This window comes from Phacochoerus africanus, chromosome 4 (assembly GCF_016906955.1).
Source record: "Phacochoerus africanus isolate WHEZ1 chromosome 4, ROS_Pafr_v1, whole genome shotgun sequence".
Taxonomy (NCBI): domain Eukaryota; kingdom Metazoa; phylum Chordata; class Mammalia; order Artiodactyla; family Suidae; genus Phacochoerus; species Phacochoerus africanus.
The window spans coordinates 69413123-69427302 of NC_062547.1; the positions used below are offsets into that span (position 1 = coordinate 69413123).

The following is a 14180-nucleotide window of genomic DNA, read 5'->3' on the forward strand; positions in this document are numbered from 1 at the left end:
CACCGGAAACCACAGAGAGGAGGGAGAGTGGCAGGAGGTGAGGACAGGTCCCGCAGGGCCTTGTGGGCTGCAGTGCACTTTGGCTTTTGCTCTAAGTGAAATAGGAGGCACGGAGGGTTCTGAGCAGAGGAGGGAATGTGACCTGACTCAGGTGTTACAGGCTCCGTCTGTAGGTGGAAAAGACTCTGGGGACTGAGGATGGAAGGAAAGAGAACTCATCCTCCACACAGCTTGGTGAGGGAGGGTTGGCGTGTCCCACCTACAGATTAGAAGACTGAACCCTGAAAGCTCTAAACGCTTGCCCAGGGCATCTGGCCAATTAGTGGCAGCCCCTGGATTCGAACCCTGTGTCTATGTGACTCCAGCGCCATTGGGGAAATAATCATTCATTGGGTACCTTATGTATCTATGACCTAAGGGGGATGTAGACCTTGAGATCGAAGAGACAGAGAGGGCTCTCTTTCTGATAAGACCCTTGTAGCAAGTTGATGAATAAAGGGATTCACTCAAGAAACATGTATTAAGGAGTTCCCGCTGTGGCACAACAGGATCAGAGGCATATCTGCATCACCAGGACATAGGTTTGATCCCAGGACTGACACAGTGGGTTCAAGATCTGACATTACTGCAGCTTCGGTGTAGGTTGCAACTGCACCTGGGATATGATACCTGGCCCAGGAACTCCATATGCCTCAGGATGGCAAAAAAAAAAAAAAAAAAAAAAAAAAAGAAAGAAACATGTATTGAGCCCTCACTGTGCTACAGGCACTATGCTGGGTACTGGGGCTAGAGTAGGGGACAAGACAGAGCAAAATTAGAGTTCCCTTGCAGGCCAGTGGGTTAAGGATTGGCACTGTCACTGCTGTAGCTAAGGTCACTGTTGTGGCACTGATTTGATCCCTGGCCTGGGAACTTCCACATGCCACAGACACAAGCAAAAAAGCAAAATTTCTGCCAAGGAAAGTTTACACTCTAGGGAGTTCCCATTGTGGTGCAGCAGAAACAAAGCCAACTAGGAACCATGAGATTGCGGGTTCCATCCCTGGCCTCGCTCAGTGGGTTCCTAGCCTGGGAACCTCCATATGCCGAAGGTGCAGTCCTGAAAAGACAAAAAAGACCAAAAAAAAAAAAAGAGAGAGAGAGAAAGTTTACCCTCTAATGGGAGAGACAGATAAAAAGCATGAAAAAGAGTTCCTGCTGTGGCTCAAAAGGTTAAGAACACGACATCGTGTCCATGAGGTTGCAGGTTCAATCCCTGGCCTCACTCATTGGGTTAAGGATCTGGCAGTGTGACAAGCTGCAGCATAGATGGCAGATGCAGCTTGGATCTGATGTTGCTGTGGCTGTGGCACAGGCTGGCAGCTGTAGCTCTGATTCTACCCCTAGCCCAGGAACTTCCATTTGCCATGGGTGAAGCCATTAAAAAAAAAAAAAAAAAAAGGCATTAAAAAACCAGGACAAGGAAATATATAGGACGTTAAAAGACAGATATTGGCGGAAAAAAATAGAATGGGATAGAGAGTCAGAAGGGCCAAGAGTGGGGATGGTAATTTTATTTTATTTTTTTCTTTTCTCTTTTGTCTTTTCTAGGGCCGCACCTGTGGCATATGGAGGTTCCCAGGTTAGGGGTCTAATCAGCCGCCAGCCTTCACCAGAGCCACAGAAACAACAGATCCGAGCCACGTCTGAAACCTATACCATAGTTCATGGCAACGCCGGATGCTTAACCCACTGAGCGAGGCCAGGGATGGAACCCGCAACCTCATGGTTCCTAGTTGTATTCATTAACCACTGAGCCATGATGGGAACTCCGCAATTTTATTTTTTATTTTATTGGCCGCGCCTGTGACATGTGGAAGTTGCTGGGTCAGGGATCGAACCCATGCCAAAGCAGTGACAATGCCTGATCCTTAACTCACTAAGTCACTAGGGAACTCTCGGCAATTTTATTTATTTATTTATTTATTTACTGCTTTTTAGGTCTGCACCTGCAGCATATGGAAATTCCTGGGGTAGGGCTTGAATTGGAGCTACAGCCGCCAGCCTACACCACAGCCACAGCAAGTCCATATCTAAGCTACGTGTGTGATCTAAATCACATCTCACGGCAATGCCAGATCCTTAACCCACTGAGCAAGGCCAGGGATTGAACCCACATCCTCATGGACGCTAGTTGGGTTTGTTACCACAAAGCCACAGCGGAAACACCCTAGCAATTTAAAATACGGTGGTCAGGACAGGCTTCTTGGATGAGGTGACATTTGAGCAAAGAATTGAAGGAGAAGAATCCAGCCATGTAGAGCTCTGGGAAAATATGATCCAAGGAGAAAGAACAACAGTGCAAAGGCCCTGAGGTGGGTTCAACCTAAATGAATGAGTCAGTGAACAAAGCTTGTGGCCCATCAGAAAGTTCAGCACACACCCCACCCCACAACATCCCCACTTCTGGCCTCTGCAACTGCTGTTTCCTTCAGCCTGGATCACATTTTTCTCCTTTAGAGAAACTCCTGATGGAGCCTCAAGCTTTAGCTCTCAGGTTACAGCTTCAGAGGTGTCACTTCTGAACCCTCACCTCCACACATTAAGAGTTCGTCCCCTGAGCTCCCATAGGTGCTATAGATGTCCCTACCCCCATTCTGATCTCTCAGCCTTCTTCACTGAGCTCTGAGTATCTCAAGGGTGTCTGCTGGATTTACCCCAGCCATACACAGTAGGCACCCAGTAAATTAACAAGCAACTAAGTGTGGTTCCAACCTTCCCCACATAAAATCTAATTTCTTCTGTGCTAGCAGACTTATAAATTCACATATAAAATCATAAACTGGTTCTGGGAAAAGATGCACAGCTGGTTGTGGTAGTTGCTTCTGGGAAGGGAAAGGAGTGGGGGGGAGACGTTGGAGGAGACAGACTTTTTTTTTGTCTTTTCTAGGGCCGCACCCATATGGAGGCATATGGAGGATATGGAGGTTCCCAGGCTAGGGGTTGAATCGGAGCTGTAGCCACCGGCCACAGCAACACAGGTTCCGAGCCGAGTCTGTGACCTACACCGCAGTTCATGGCAATGCCGGATCCTTAACCGACTGAGCAAGGCCAGGGATCAAACCCACAACCTCATGGTTCCTCGTTGGATTTGTTAACCACTGAGCTACAACAGGAACTCCAGAGACAGACCCTTTTTACTCTGGTATCTTTTGGTAGTTTTTGAAATTTTCTTTACTAGGTGTATGAATCCCTTATGCAAACATAAAATGAGAAGGGAGTATCTATTGTGGCTCAGCGGGTTGAGAACCTGACATAGTGTCCATGAAGATGAGGGTTTGATCCCTGGCCTCGTTCAGGGGGTTAAGAATCCAGCATTGCAGCGAGCTGTGGTGTAAGCCACAGACACAGTTTGGATCTGACATTGCTGTGGCTGTAGCATAGGTTGGCAGCTGTAGCTCGAAATGGACCCCTATCCTGGGAAGTTCCATAGGCCACAAGTGAGGCCTGAAAAAACTAAAAAAAAAACAAAAAAAAAACAAAAACAAAAGGAAAACAAAACAAAACAGCATACAATGAATAAATACAATTTTACAAAATAAAGGAGTGGAAGACCTTTTAAAACTGCAAAGTGTGTGTAGTTTTAAACACATATCCTCAGCAAGGGCAGAATACATAATGACATACATTGTAAATTTTCTTTAATACTTCACAAAAATATTAATGTTATATATCAGATGTTGAAAAAAAAATAAAGCCATCTTTAGCACACATTCAAGTATTCCAGGGTCCACCCCCCTACCTGCCTTGACTCTTCTCTGCTCTGACAACGAAACTCAGCTTCAGTAATAACAATGCTACCCATGTTCTACTCCTGGCATGCTTGATCTCCATCATTTCATAGACGTCTCACAACCTCCCCATTTTCCAGATGAAGACATTGAGTTTTCACCGAAATCCCGTTCTCCGCCAGTGAACTCCAACAAAAATCCAAATCACACTGACAGCCAAGTGCTCAGATCTGTCTGGACAGGGAAGGCTGCTGTGGGCTCGTGGCGCCGCCTGGAGCCTTATGTGGCAAATAACCTGAAAAAACGAGCGTCGGTATCTCTATGGGTAAGGGTGGACTCCACTCCGCTTCGTTCTCTGAGGGCCCCGGCAGTCTGAGACGTTACACGACACTGGCCAGGGAGATGGAGACACATCTCCTAACCTGATGCCTTGAGGAGGACACGACCCTGCCCTGTGGGATCTCCGTTTGCCAGAAGCTACCTTTTTTTTTTTCTTTTCTTTTCTTTTTACTGCCGCACCTGCAGCATATGAAAGTTCCCAAGCCTAGGAACCAATCGGAACTATAGCCAAGGCAACACCGGAGGATCCCAGCTGCAACTGCTACCCTATCCCAAAGCCTGAGGTCACCGCCCGGCATTATTTTGAGGGCAGAGTGGGAGATAACGCCCTGCGTTTGGACAAACAAACATAAACCAAGGTATGGGGAAACCGCCACCTAGAGTCTTGGAGGCCCAACTGGGGCGAAACTCCGGGGGCGCGGAACAGGCGGGACGCGGCCAATATAAAACCGTAAAAGTTATTGGCCGTATTCCCTTAGGTGCCCGCCCCAGAACCGAGGAGCCAAGAGAGGGCTACTTTCCCAGACTTAATGCTCATTGGCTGATCGCGGAGCGTGCCCTTTGAGCTGGGAGGTCTCATTGGCTGGACTCAGCACTGTCTCTTGGGGGCGGGACCTAGAGGGGGCGGGGCTTCTTCCCCTCAGGTCACGCTCCCACGGTTTGCCCACGGTTATTTAGACCAGCAGGGAAGCCTGGTATCTGGGGGTTTAGTCTTGGGGCGGGTATGGGGGCACGCTGAGGCCGGCCCCGCCGTTCTCGCTTTTGCACGCCCTGCTTTCCAACGCCACTTACGAGCCTAGCGAGCGGTGTCGCGGGCGTAACGTCATCGCTACGCGTCGCGGGAGTACGGAAGAAGCCTCGACCTCTCTAAGCGTGGGGAGCTGCGCGACAATGCTGCAGCTAGTCCGGGCTGGGGCGCGGACATGGTTTCGGCCCAGGGGCTGCCGGGTGAGGCCAGGGACTGAAGGCGGGGTCGGAGGACAAAGGTTGGAGGGTCCGGGGGTCGTCTCTCACTCTCGCCGTCTGTTTGCAGGGCCTGAACGCCCTAGCAGAAGAGGCAGTGCAGCAGGCGGAGAAGCCAGAATCGGTGGCGAGTTTGGGTGAGGTTGCCGGGGTCGCCCTACGAGGGGCGGCGACCGGGAACTCTGACCCTTGCTTCTGACCCCTGACATCTCAATCGTTCCAGGTCTCCAGCCGCCCGTGTTGCGCAAATGCGAGCTCCCGGTACCGGCGCACCGGCGTCCGGTGCAGGCCTGGATCGAGTCCCTGCGGGGCTACGAGCAGGAGCGCGTGGGTTTGACTGAGCTGCACCCAGATGTTTTCTCTACGGCGCCCAGGTAAGTGGAAACTGAACTGGGTGGCAGAGCGACGAGGAGCGGAGCTTTCGGAATCTGGACGACCTGGGCTCGAGTCTGAGTTTCTTAACCTATTGAAAAGGGATGATGGCTTTTCTTGCTTCAGAGTTGTGTGAAGGTGAGGGCGGTAAGATAACATCCTCTAGGAGTTAAGAACGAAGAGCTCTGGAACCCTAGTGACTGGCTTCAGATCCTACCTGTTCCCCCTTGTGCTTCACAGTTTACATTCTGTCAAACCTAAAGCAGTTCATTAGAGATAATTCTGGCTCATAATACGTTCAGTAGAGGAGGTCCCTTCGTGGCTCAGCGGTTAACGAACCCGGCTAGAATCCATGAGGATGAGGGTTCGATCCCTGGCCTCGCTCAGTGGGTTATGGATCCGGCGTTGGCGTGAGCTGTGGTGTAGGTCATAGACGCTGCTGGGATCTGGCGGTTGCTGTGCTGTGGTGTAGGCCGGCAGCTACAGCTCCGATTGGAATCCTAGCCTGGGAACGTCCATATGCTGCGGGTTCAGCCCCAAAAAGCAAAAAATAAAAATTAAAAAATGCATTCAATAAAAACATTGATTATTGTAGCTGTTATTGGTTTTTTTTGCAGAAATGAGCACTAACAATGGTTAAGTCCTTACCAAGTGTCTGGCATAGCCTATTTGCATTTTAATTAGCTAGATCCTCATAGCAACCCTAGGGAAGGGATTCTATTATGTATTTATTTTTTTTTGGCCACGCCTGGGGCATGTGGAAGTTCCCAGCCAGGAATCAAACCCAAGGTGCAACAATTAAGCGAACCTCATCAGTGACAACACTGGTTCCTTATCACTATGAGCCACCAGGGAATCCCTATTATCTTAGTTTTTAGATAAGGAAACAGCACAAACAAGTTAAGAAATTTTCCCAAGGTCACACAGCTTGTAAAATTTAGAGCTAGCTCTCAGTCTTACATAGGCCAACTCCCAGGACCAGGTTTCTGCTTGCCAAGGTGTATGATGTCCCATGTGTATACTGTGTCTGACACAAAATAAGTGCTGTTAACTTACTACTGTACTGTTTTTTGTATGGTTTGCCCTGTTTTTACAGAGCCCTAGTCTACCGGGGGCAGAAAAAAAAATTAAAAACACAACAAATTTTGTTTCCTCGGTAACTTTATGAAGCATGTACCATGTGCCAGATTCCATTCTGGGTGTTGGGGATACAGCAGTGAATGAACACAGTGGTTGCTGATGTTGTTCACACTCTAGAGCTGGGGTCAGCAAATTTTTTCTGTAAAGGGCCAGAGAGTAAATATTTTAGGCTTTGTGGGCTGCAGTGTTTCCCTGGCAGCTGGTACAAAAGCAGCCATAGACAACATGTAAGTGAATGAGCATGACCACATTCCATTAAAAGGAAAAACGGGCAGTGAAACAGATTTGGCCTACTAGCCATAGTTTGCCGCCCTGGCAAACCAATCTAGCAACCCTGTCTAGTGTGTAATTTAAGTTGTTCTAGTAGCCATGTTGTCTTTTGAATAGTAAAAAACAAGTGAGATTGATTTCAATAATATATTTCATTTAGCCTGATAAATCTAAAATATTTTCAATTCATAATGGAAAAGAACATGAAAAAGAATGTTTATACATGTATAACTGAGTCAGTAGAAATTAATAGGAGTTCCTGTTGTGGCTCAGTGGGTTAAGAATCTAGTATTCATGGAGTTCCCATCATGGCGCAGTGGTTAACAAATCCGACTAGGAACCATGAGGTTGTGGGTTTGATCCCTGGTCTTGCTCATTGGGTTAAGGATCTGGCGTTGCCGTGAGCTGTGATATAGGTTGCAGATGCAGCTCGGATCTGGCGTTGCTGTGGCTGTGGCTGTGGCTGGCAGCTACAGCTCCGATTTGACCCCTAGCCTGGGAACCTCCATATGCCGTGGGAGCGGCCCAAGAAATGGCAAAAAGACAAAAAAAAAAAAAAAGAATCTATTATTCATGAGGGTGCAGATTCAATCCCTGGCCTCACTCAGTGGGTTAAGGATCTGGCATTGCCACGAGCTGTGGCATAGGTCAGGTCAAAGACGTGGCTCGGATCTGGGCTCGCTGTGGCTGAGGAGTAGACCTCAGCTGCAGCTCTGATTTGACCCCTGGCCTGGGAGCTTCCATATGCTGCAAGTGTGGTCCTAAAAAGAAAACAAACATTATAGGAAGTTCCCATCTGGCACAACAGGTTAAGGATTCAGCATTGCCACAACTGTGGCTCCAGTTCGATCCTTGGTCTGGTAACTTCCACATGCTGCAGGTTTGGCCAAAACCAAAAAACGAAACAACAAAAAATTATGGATCAAAAGTTGCAAACATGAAAAAAATAAAAATAAAAAATAAATAAAAAATTATGAATCACCTATACTTCAGTAAAATAAAGAAAAACTTGTCATTGCAACATGTGTCATTGGCTGCATTTCAGGTGTTCACTAGCCATACATGTGGCCAGTGTCTACTATACAGGACAGCACAGGGCTAGAGAGGCAAGCGAGTCTGTAAAGTGGCAGTAAGAAAGTTGTGATGGTAGGAAAGGAGGAGGAATGGGTGACTCTCTCTTTAGCAAGAGAGTGCCTCTTGGAGATACCATTTGGGCTAAGATGTGTAGGCTGAGAAGGAACCAGACAGGAGGAGAGCATTTCAAGCAGAAGGGACAGCACATATATAAAGTCTTGGAGACTGGACTCCACAGAACAGAAATGGAGTGGGGCTGGGGCTGGTGCAAGTTGGGGTCAGAGAGAAGTTCGAGCTGCAGTGCAGCAGGTTAAGAATCCAGTGTTGTCTCTGTAGCAGCCAGGGTTCAACCCCTGGCCCAGTGCAGTGGGTTAAAGATCCGGCATGGCCACAGGTGTGGCATAGGCCATGGCTGCAACTCGGATTTGATCCCTGGCCCGAGAATTTCCATATGCCACAGGTGTGGCTCAGCCAGGAAAAAAAAAAAGATAGGGTCTGAGAAGGGCCGGAAGTGGAGGGGAGGAGCCGACGTTTTCATCCAGTGGGACAGGGAAGGTTTTATTTTTCATTTATTTATCTATTTTGGCCATGGCATGTGGAGCCAGGGATCGAACCTGTGCCACAGCTATGATCCAAGCCACAGCAGTGACAATGCCAGATCCTTAACCTGGTGAGCCGCCAGGGAATTCCAGCAAGGGTTTTATTTTATTTTATTTTATTGTATGGCTGCACCTATGGCATATGGAAGTTCCCAGGCCACGGATTGAATTCGAGCCACAGCTGCAAACTATGCCACAGCTGTGGCAATGCTGGATCCTTAAACCACTGTGCTGGGCCGGGGATCGAACCCCAACCTCCCCAGCAACCCAAGCCATTGCAGTCAGATTCTTAACCCATTGTGTCAACCCATTGTGGAAACAACCAAACCCATTGTGGAAACTCCCCAGGGAGAGTTCTAATTAAATAAGGGCCTTGTGTCTCCTTCCTCCACAGGCTAGATATCCTGCACCAGGTTGCCATCTGGCAGAAGAACTTCAAGAGAATTGTGAGTGCCCTGAGTTGGGGGGAGGAGGTTGGGGGGAGGAGGCAGAGCAAGCCTATGACGTGTCTTCTCTGGGCTGCTTGGGTCTCATCTGGCACTTCCAGCCTGGCATTGGAAGCCCTGCATGATCCCACACCCCACACCCCTCACTGATTCTCTCCAGCCCCCCTGTCTTTCCCCACATCCCGTCCTCCTTTTAGTTACAACCACATGAAAATCATTCAAAAAATACTAAGTACCCATGCGTGCCAGGCAGCAGGGCCCCTGCCTTTCTGAAGCTGACCTTCTGGTGTAGAGGCGAGGACTCTTTGATTTTCTTTATCCTTCCTTCCCTGTGCTTGTCCCAGTGGAGCCCCACTGGGAGCTCCTGTCCGGCTCCCCAGTGGAGGCCAGTCCGCCCAGCTCACTGCAGTATTCCCCAGCTCAGTGCCTTTTGGCTGCAAGGCACGTGTCTTGTGACCCTGACTGTCCTCACTCTGTGCCTGCAGAGCTATGCCAAGACCAAGACAAGGGCCGAGGTGCGAGGCGGTGGGCGGAAGCCCTGGGTGCAGAAAGGCAGTGGGCGTGCCAGGCATGGCAGCATCCGCTCCCCAATCTGGCGAGGAGGTAAGCAGGGCTGCTGGAGGGCGGTTGGGGGGGGGGCTGAGTTAATGCAGGGTCAGGTGTTTGTTCCCACACACATCTGGAGAGCAGTCTTGTCAGTCTCAGTCCCTCCAGCTCACTGCCCACATGTGGTCAGAAGTGAGAGAGTCGTCCACTCCCCCCCCACCCCCAGTTCCCTGCAGCGATGGTCTTGGCCTCTCATCAGACTATAGCCACAGCCTCCCACCCATTTTTTTTTTCTTTTGCCGTCACACCTGTGGCATATGGAAGTTTCCAGGCTAGGCTTATAAAAATAATCGCTTATATAAATCAAATATTCCCTCAAATCTCAGAAAATAAAGAAACTGAACCTTCTGCAGTAAAAAAAAAAAAAAAAAGTTTCCAGGCTACAGATCAAATCCGAGCTGCAGCTGCCGGCGTAGGCCACAGCAACACGGGATCTGAGCCTTGTCTGTGACCTACACTGCAGCTCATGGCAACACCAGATCCTTAACCCACTGAGTGAGGCCAGGGATCAAATTTGCATCCTCATGGGTATTAGTGGAGTTCTTAACACACTGAGCCACAATAGGAACTCCTTTTTTTTTTTTTGTCTTTTTTTTTGGCTATTTCTTTGGGCCGCTCCTGTGGCATATGGAGGTTCCCAGGCTAGGGGTCGAATCAGAGGTGTAGTCACTGGCCTACGCCACAGCCACAGCAACGCGGGATCTGAGCCATGTCTGCAACCTACACCACAGCTCACGGCAACGCCGGATCGTTAACCCACTGAGCAAGGGCAGGGACCGAACCTGCAACCTCACAGTTCCTAGTCGGATTCGTTAACCACTGCGCCATGACGGGAACTCCCAGGAACTCCTTTTTTTTATTAGTTTTTTTTGTTTTGTTTTGTTTTGTTTTTTTGCCACAGCCCCTTTTTCCCACATCCCATCTCACCTCTTTGGCCCACACTTCACAGAGGACCCAGAAGGATTTTCCTAAACCCCTAGCTCCTGCAGCCTTTGTGGGAAGTCTGAGCCCCTCACCTTGGCATTCCAGGCCCTGGTGGCTGCAGACCCCTCCCCCTTGTCCCTTCCACACTCTCCCTGAGAGCTGATTCAGAGTCATTTCCTATTTGGCCAGTTCCTCTCACCTTTCCGATGTGTTTGGGCCTTGCTTCCTCCAGGAAGCCCTCCCTGACCCTCTTTGGTTCCCCCCCTCCCTCCACCCGCAACCCCTTGTGCTGCCTGCCCCGCTGGTTCCCTCGGAGATTCGGCCTCTGTCTGATTATGAACTGTGTGAGGGCAGGGATCTTGTCCATCACACTCCCAGGGCTCAGCAGAGGGAGGACACACGGGTAGATGGTCCTCACTCAGGATTTGACGACCTCAGAGACCAAGAGCCAGTGAGACCCGATCCAGCCTCCCTTTTCCATCCCTACCTGAGGCCCTGCTCTCTTTGCTGAGGTTCAGCCTGGCTGCCGGCAGCCCCCCCGCCAACCCCTGTGCCAGCCTCTGGGGCACATTTCTGACCTCCGTGCCCAGCTGAGGCCTTCATCTCTTCACCTATCTCCTCCTCTCTCACAGGAGGCGTTGCCCATGGCCCCCGGGGCCCCACGAGCTACTACTACATGCTGCCCATGAAAGTGCGGGTGCAGGGCCTCAAGGTGGCGCTGACTGTCAAACTGGCCCAGGTATAGCCCTGATCCTTCTGGGAGCACCGAGGTCCAGGGGGGGTGGTGGCTCTGGGGGTTTAGACTGTCCTTTGCTCCCACCAGGACGACCTGCACATCGTGGACTCCCTGGAGCTGCCGACTGCAGACCCCCAGTACCTGATAGAGCTGGCCCGCTACCGCCGCTGGGGTGACTCTGTCCTCCTCGTGGACTTGTGAGGGCACAGGGCAGAGCTGGGGAGGTAGGGGCTGGGGGGCTGGGGGAAGCTCCATCTTATGCAGGGCTCACCTCCTGGCTTCTGTTTCAGGGGACACGAGGACATGCCTCAGAACGTTGTGGCAGCCACCTCCGGGCTCAAGACCTTCAACCTGGTCCCTGCTGTTGGTGAGCAAAGGGCCCCAGTCTGCCTCCCAGGCCCCCAGAGAGTGCTCGGGCCAGCTCAAATCCTGTGCCTGTGACTTGGTCACTGAATGGCCTTGGGCCGTGATGACTCCCCTCCCCCACCCAGCCCTCAGCTTGCCCAGATGAGCCTTGGGAAATGATATCTTTCTTAGAGAAATGCTCTGAGGTCGTGTCTGTCCAAGCTTGGGTCACAGTGCCAGGTGTGGAGCATGTCCCAGGGCCCACACACTGTCCTCGCCCTGCTCCTCATGTGGAGGTGGAGACGAAGGATCAGGGCTGTCCCGAGCACATCCCACCCATCAGTGTGTTGTCTAATCCCCAGAGCTCTCTCCCCACCTCCTGATCACAAGTCTGGCTGCCTCCTGGACAGCAGCACATGGAGTCTAGTCATCATCCTGGCACATAAGATCTCCTTCTTCCCAGTGGCCCAGGCCCCAGACCACACTGTCACCCTCCACACTAGTCTGTTAGCTCACCCTGTCAGCTCTGTCCCTAAACATCTAGAATCCAACCACTTCTCACCACCCTGAACCAGCACAGGTCTCTGCCCAGGTCCCAGACTCCTGCCAACTTCCCCAAGGTCTGACCTGTGCCCCATCTGCCCATCCCTGCTTATGACCACCAGAGGGCGCATGTGAGCACCACCTGAGCCCAGCCCAGAGCCTTCCAGGGCTCCCTGGTCACTCCAAGTAAAAGGCAGACAGATCCCACACAGCCTGTCCTGCCTCCTCCTCCTCTTTCTTGCCCTCATCACTCACTGCAGCCCCACAGGCCTCCCTCAGTGCACCGTGTTTACTCATCTGCTCTGCCTCCCCCGCTGGGGTGTAAGGTGGGACTCATGCCCGAGCACAGGGCAGAGTCTGGCCCTCTGGATGCTCTCGGTTGGAAGTTGATAAGCTGAGGACAGTCCCTTGCTAAGGGTCTCTGGCAGTGAGAACCCAGGCCATGGAGCTCAGGACCTCACATCAGGCCATGGTGTCTCTGTGGAGGGGGCAGCTGGCCCTCACTGTACCCCTGCCCTGCCCCCCAGGCCTGAACGTGCACAGCATGCTCAAGCACCAGACCCTGGTCCTGACCCTGCCGACCGTTGCCTTCCTGGAGGAGAAGCTGCTCTGGCACAACTCGCGCTACACACCCCTCTACCCCTTCCGCCTGCCCTACTGCGACTTCCCCTGAGCCCCTTCCCTGCACCTTTCATGGCCTTCCATGGTCCATCGGCGCCCTCCTTCCTGCTGTCCTGCTCTGAGCCAGGTTGAGCCCCTGACGGGCTTGGGAGCCTCCCATTCGCCCTGGAAGGCATTGCCCAGCCCCCCTAGTCCCAGGTGAGGGCAGAGGCCACAGTCAGAGTAGCCCAGCAGGCATCACTACAGGAAGGTGGGGAGGCACAGCTCTCCAGAGAGCCTGACGGAGCTTCTGCCCCAGGTGTCTCTTTTGTGTAAGATAAATTTTTAATTTTTTAAGCCAAGAGGAGAACCAAACAGCTCGTTGCCATTTTGTGAATAATTCCATTTGGCGAGTTGGGCTCCTTCTGTGGTGCTGGGCACCGCTGGGTACCTCTCCTCAAGGGGCATCGGCACTGTTTATAGAAATGACCCACCATCAGCTTTCCTGGGTGAGTCAGCCTCGGGGAGTGGCGCCTCCTGATTGCCAAGCACTCTCAATAAAGGCTTGCATCCCTCACAGGGCTTGTGGTCCTTCAGTCCAAGTGTGGGCCTGAGTCCACAGAGGGTACAGTGTGGAAACCTGAACTTTCATCACAGTGATTTTCCAGAAGCACAGAGTCAGAATCAATGTAGTAGGTAAATGAGCAAATAAACTTTCTTAAAACACCAAACCAGAATCCTCATTTTTGAATCTGATGATGTTATTTGCCTCCAAGTTGTTACTGTTTTTTGTCTATTGTCCTTTTGTGGCCACACCTGGAGGTTTCCAGGCTAGGGGTCTAATTGGAGCTACAGCTGCTGGCCTGTGCCACAGCCACAGCAATGCCAGATCCAAGCCACATCTGCAGCCTATACCACAGCTCATGGCAACACCAGATCTTTAACCCACTGAGCAAGGCCAGGGATCAAACCTGCAACCTCATGGTTTCTAGTCAGATTAATTTCTACTGCACCACGACGGGAATTCCATGTTTTGTCTTTTATTTTTTTTATTTATTTTTTTTTTTTGTCTTTTTTGCCATTTCTTGGGCCGCTCCCGTAGCATATGGAGGTTCCCAGGCTAGGGGTCCAGTTGGAGCTGTAGCCGCCGGCCTACGCCAGAGCCATAGCAATGCGGGATCCGAGCCGCGTCTGTGACCTACACCACAGCTCAGGGCAACGCCGGATCGTTAACCTACTGAGCAAGGGCAGGGACCGAACCTGCAACCTCATGGTTCCTAGTCGGTTCCAAGAAATAGCAACAACAACAACAAAAAAAAAGACAAAAAAAAGACACAACACAGATTATAAAATGATGTAAACCAGGGAGTTCTCTCGTGGCTCAGCAGGTAAAGGATCTAGTGTCATTGCTGTGGGTCTGGTTATAGCTGTGGTGTGGGTTCCAGCCCTGGCC

General features: G+C 51.0%; 1 protein-coding gene across 1 annotated transcript; it reads left to right on the forward strand.

The window, feature by feature from the left end:
* Nucleotides 1-4707: 4707 nt before the first annotated feature.
* On the forward strand, nt 4708-13458 carry MRPL4 (mitochondrial ribosomal protein L4). The gene is made up of 9 exons (XM_047777000.1): nt 4708-5057; nt 5143-5209; nt 5296-5446; nt 8922-8973; nt 9459-9576; nt 11136-11242; nt 11327-11436; nt 11530-11606; nt 12655-13458. The coding sequence occupies exons 1-9, from the start codon at nt 5001-5003 to the stop codon at nt 12798-12800; spliced, it is 885 nt and encodes a 294-aa protein (XP_047632956.1). The 5' UTR covers nt 4708-5000; the 3' UTR covers nt 12801-13458.
* The last annotated feature ends 722 nt before the right edge of the window (nt 13459-14180 follow it).

What these genes read in the sequence shown, in the direction of transcription:
- MRPL4 (XM_047777000.1), top strand. Translation starts at nt 5,001, where the DNA reads ATGCTGCAGCTAGTCCGGGCTGGGGCGCGGACATGGTTTCGGCCCAGG. An exon ending in GTTTTCTCTACGGCGCCCAG is followed by an intron (nt 5,447 to 8,921) that starts GTAAGTGGAAAC and finishes CTTCCTCCACAG; the next exon opens with GCTAGATATCCTGCACCAGG. An exon ending in TGACTGTCAAACTGGCCCAG is followed by an intron (nt 11,243 to 11,326) that starts GTATAGCCCTGA and finishes TGCTCCCACCAG; the next exon opens with GACGACCTGCACATCGTGGA.